The sequence below is a fragment of the Syzygium oleosum genome, unplaced genomic scaffold (assembly GCF_021117445.2).
Source record: "Syzygium oleosum isolate NSW1041296 unplaced genomic scaffold, Sole_v2.1 Sole_v2.08, whole genome shotgun sequence".
Lineage (NCBI taxonomy): Eukaryota > Viridiplantae > Streptophyta > Magnoliopsida > Myrtales > Myrtaceae > Syzygium > Syzygium oleosum.
This window is the reverse complement of record NW_026607492.1, coordinates 3,886,232-3,890,489: the sequence shown is the minus strand read 5'-3', so window position 1 is coordinate 3,890,489 and position 4,258 is coordinate 3,886,232. Positions and strand designations below refer to the sequence as shown.

General features: G+C 43.2%; 1 protein-coding gene across 2 annotated transcripts; it reads right to left on the bottom strand.

The window, feature by feature from the left end:
- Positions 1 to 3,162: 3,162 nt before the first annotated feature.
- Positions 3,163 to 4,020, bottom strand: LOC115687734 (uncharacterized). 2 transcript variants are annotated; one of them, XM_030613397.2, is made up of 3 exons: positions 3,873 to 4,020; positions 3,478 to 3,566; positions 3,163 to 3,368 (listed from the first exon to the last, which is right to left on the bottom strand). In XM_030613397.2, exons 1-3 carry the CDS (start codon positions 3,894 to 3,896, stop codon positions 3,221 to 3,223), a joined length of 261 nt encoding a protein of 86 aa, XP_030469257.1. In that variant the 5' UTR covers positions 3,897 to 4,020; the 3' UTR covers positions 3,163 to 3,220. The 2 variants fall into 2 exon arrangements, with proteins under 2 accessions (XP_030469257.1, XP_056170029.1); XM_056314054.1 differs by having other exon boundaries at positions 3,779 to 3,900.
- Positions 4,021 to 4,258: the final 238 nt, after the last annotated feature.

Sequence of the window (4,258 nt, the reverse complement as noted above, 5' to 3'; positions counted from 1 at the left end):
TAAAGCATATAGATAGACCCGTGTACTCTTCATTAGAAAAAAAAAAATACAGAAATTACACAATTTTCTATTCAGCATATTTCGCATCTTCATTTATTCCCTCATTTGATGTCCCTTCTCAGCCTCAACCCTCTTGTTTTGACAATGTTACACCGCTGTTCTGCCCTGAACCTGATCCTATATTTTCCAAGTCCTCTAATCTTTGCATGCCCTCATCTGATTCCTGCTTTGAGCCTTCCCCTACTTATTATAACAATATTACACTACATTTCTGCTCCGAACCTGATAACACACCTTCCAAGCTAACTAATCCCTGCAATCCCTCATCTGATTTACCTGTTGAGCTCACTCTACATATCTCAAGACTGATATTTCACAGCTTTCTTCCTAAGGTGACTATTCGATGTACTCTTTTTCAGGATGGTATTGAGAAGGAGGGTGCAAAGGAGGGTTACAAAGTGGAATTTTCTAAAGAAGGAGCGGGGCGTGTGGCTTCTATGGGTGGAAATGAGAATGACGGTGCTCTAGTTCCACTCCATTTAACTCAGGCAATGATGGAACTGTCTTTGAAGAGGAAGGCCAATCAGGACGTGGAGGTTGGTATGGCAGTTAAAAAAAGTAGGGAAAGAGATTATCGAGGTATTGGGTAGGGGAGAGTGTGAAGAAAATCAAAATGAGAGGCAGGAAGAAAGTTGGAGCTCGAGCTAGGAGAGTGGTGAGGGTGAGGGAGGCACAACTTGAATGATAGATGGATGTGTTGATGAATGTTAAAATAACTGAAGCTGTGGGTTTGGAGGACGTACTGGATGAGCTCACTTCTGTCAATGGCAATGGTGGCTGGCCAGAACTAGCCACCAAGTCATTATGATTCTTTTGACTTCTAACTGTCAAGGGTGGAAGTCCCCCGTGACAGTTCGAGAGCTGAAAAGCCTCAATTGAATATACAAATCCTGCCTCATGTCCTTAATGGAGGCTGGAAAGTTTTAAGGGACAGTTGCAGATGGATAAAAGTTTTTATGTGGATCCTGTGGGTCTTTCAAGGGGCCTAGCCCTGTGGTGCAAGAGTGATGCAATTGTTCATTCTGATGTTGTTTCAAGCAACTATCTGATGACAACAATAATTCATCTTGAACTTGGAGGGTCCATTTCTGTTTCCTGGAGCTATTCCAGTCCTGGAATTTTCTAATAGACAACAACTCTAGGATATGTTCCAGGGGATGGCAGATTTGCAGCATAGCCCCTGGCTCTGTATTGGAGATTTTGATGATATTGATTCAGATATTGAGAAGCCTGGAGGAAGGTCGAAGGCTAGGAGGAACTTGAATGGGTTCAATGAAATGCTCCTTTAGATCGGCCGCAGGATCTTGGCTTTGATGGCGAGAGATTCACTTGGCGTATCGATAGAGAGAAGAAGGGCGGAGTTTAGGAAAGAATTGATACGGCTCTAGCTTCAAATAAGTGGACAATATTGTTTTCAAGAGCACTAGTCTTCCGTGAACGTGCTGTGGGCTCAAATCACTCTCCTTTATTGCTAGATACTTATTTTCGTGACATAAAGAGCACCAGGTTATTGAAATTTGGGTAGATGTGGACTGCACGTGAGCAATGTAAAGTAGTAATTGAGAAAGCCTGGAATGACTCGAGTGAGGGGCGAGGGCATAGGATGCGCCTGGGAACAAATTCCCAAAGTCCTTAAAAGGCCCATGGGCAAATGTTAAAAGTGTTTGGTAAACAATTTTGGGAACCCATTGGGAAAACGAATTCCTTAGATAAAGTCCTCCAAAGGCCTTTTTCTTGTGGCCACTACTCATCAACATTGGGCATTCGGCATTTTCAAAATGCTAGAGCCCATAACTAATGAAATTTTTTATGCCAATTTTGCCCTCGCCAATTTTTTGTATTCCTCTTTTACCCTAAAATATTGGCATTGTTCATCTCTCTCCCTCTACTCATTGTCTCTCTCTGAACTAAGGGCACGGTGTGAACCAATTCTAATCATCAAGGGACAGTCACCGAGGGTTGACGATCGATGGTCAGTCAGCCAAATGTAGAAGGTCGATGTGAGATTTGAAGAGTCGAGGCTTGTCGACGGTTGCCAACGACGCTCATGCTCACTTTCGAGCCTAATCAATGAAGTCGAGCAAGCCCTAGTCGATCGCGGCCGAGTTCGAGACTCGAGCCTCATCGTCCTTGTCAGAAGTGACTTGTTTGAGGTCACACAACCTCAACGTTGCTTTGTCTAGGGTCACGCGACCTTGGCGACTCTCTAAGGGCCAAATTTGGGTTGCTTGAGGTTGCGCTGGGTTGCATGACCTTAGCGGCCGGTCGTCTTGGGTTGCGTGACCTTGGTGATGGCCATGGCCGGACCATCTGGCTTCGTGTAAGTTGTGTCGCTATTGCAAGTTTTGCTTTTTCTCTTTTTTTTAAATCAAAGTCTTTTATGCAAACATTGTTTATCAAACACTATATACATTTCGTGAAAACCCTTTAGCTTAAAAGCAATTAGTGTTTACCAAATGCTATTTGCATTACATCAAAACCCTTTAACCTGAAGTCCTTTGCATTTACGCAAAGGCATCTCCCAAAAACTCTCCCAAATGCATCCGTGGAAGCTGTGATTAATAAGATTGGGAGATGCCCGGTTGCTCTTGCCCGATGGAGCAAAACATCTTTCCCTCGCAATGGTGAATTTTGACTCCATTGCAGGATGATGTCATAAGGGGGGGAGGATGACAGGGAGATAGAATTGGAGATCAGAAAACAAACAGCACTAGCTTGGGAGAGGCATGATAACAAACCATATATCTTCCGAAAAAAAGAGTATAAAAGGGTAAATCATATCAATTATTACTGTACAAATGATCCTGTAGCGAGTCATGTAATCATTCCTCTTTACGTAATGGAAGCTCCACAATTTAGAAGTGATCCTCCATTAATTTCTTATAGAAAATTTCTTTGTTTTCAATCAAATGCCAAATTATTTTCTTAAGAGGCTTTCTTCGTCGTGGTTACATTGTTCAAAGTTACATAAGAATTTAAGTAATTGGCTGTTGTCCAGAGATTACAATTCAGTAGATGGATGTAACCAAGAAAAAGATGCAGTTGATTACATAGAGAAAAATCCAGAATTCAACAGTCTCAGTATAATAAAAAGGGAAAAAGAAAAAGAGAATGCATGCATGATCATTGTTGAAATTTCTCATTTTCTGCTTTTCATTCTTCATTTATCTTCGGAGAAGAAGTGGTTGATGGCGGGCATGATCTCCGGTGGGCGAGTACGGAGGAACTTGCGGAGGCCATGCTCAGAGTATTTCTCTCCTTCTTCGCCGTTGTCTAGCACCCCCGACCTCCGATGAAGCTTGTTGATCCTGCGCATAACATTCGACAAATTTTCTCATTAGCGTCGGTGAATCAAATTCAATTATTACAGACAAATTTGTCAGCGAAGTATCCGAATGTACAGATCATGACACATACCTAACATCGGGGTTCAGAACAACGTTCCTTGTGAGCTGAAATACGCACATACCGGTCACAAAGGCCATCGCTGCCATCAACGGATACACCTGACAACGCAAAGGCGGGAGAAAGAAAACTTGTCAACCCAAGATGCAAATCGCCCTCGCCTTCAAAACCAGCTTCATCCGACATGACATAGACATGCACTCGACAGGTGTAATAGCTCGTATAGGCAAAGACACCTACATGTAAAGAATGAGTAAAACCGACACGGACACGGACACGGACATGCGTATCAATGTAAAAAGCAACCATGAACTTACTCAAAACAACGTATCTTCTAACGTATCTTTTAAGAGCGTGACATGTAGTTTACTCAATCAAGCAAAACAAGATGACCAACATCATCGTACCTCTGGCCTCACCCAACGTGCCATTGCAAAGGCGATCTCCTCTTTGCGCTCTCTCTCTCTCTCTCTCTGCCTCGTATGCCAAAAAGATATGAGACTTTCAAAGGTTGTGTACGTGGGATTAGGGAGGGTTCGAATGTTTATTTATACAGTGTCTCTTGAGAGGGAAGAAAGAACAGAACAGCCAGGAATTGGAAAAGTATCGAATGACTTGGCGAGAGAGGAAGGTTCGATGCTGGGCTCTTCTCGCCATTCCAGTGGGCTCGAAGTCTAACCTTTGACTCCAGCACTAAATACCAGGGGCTGAGCCTCCTGTTTTCTTTTGTTTTTCCTTCTTTCCTTATATGGTTTTCGCGTCTGGCCGTGCTCGTCAAGGCAACGAGTGACCG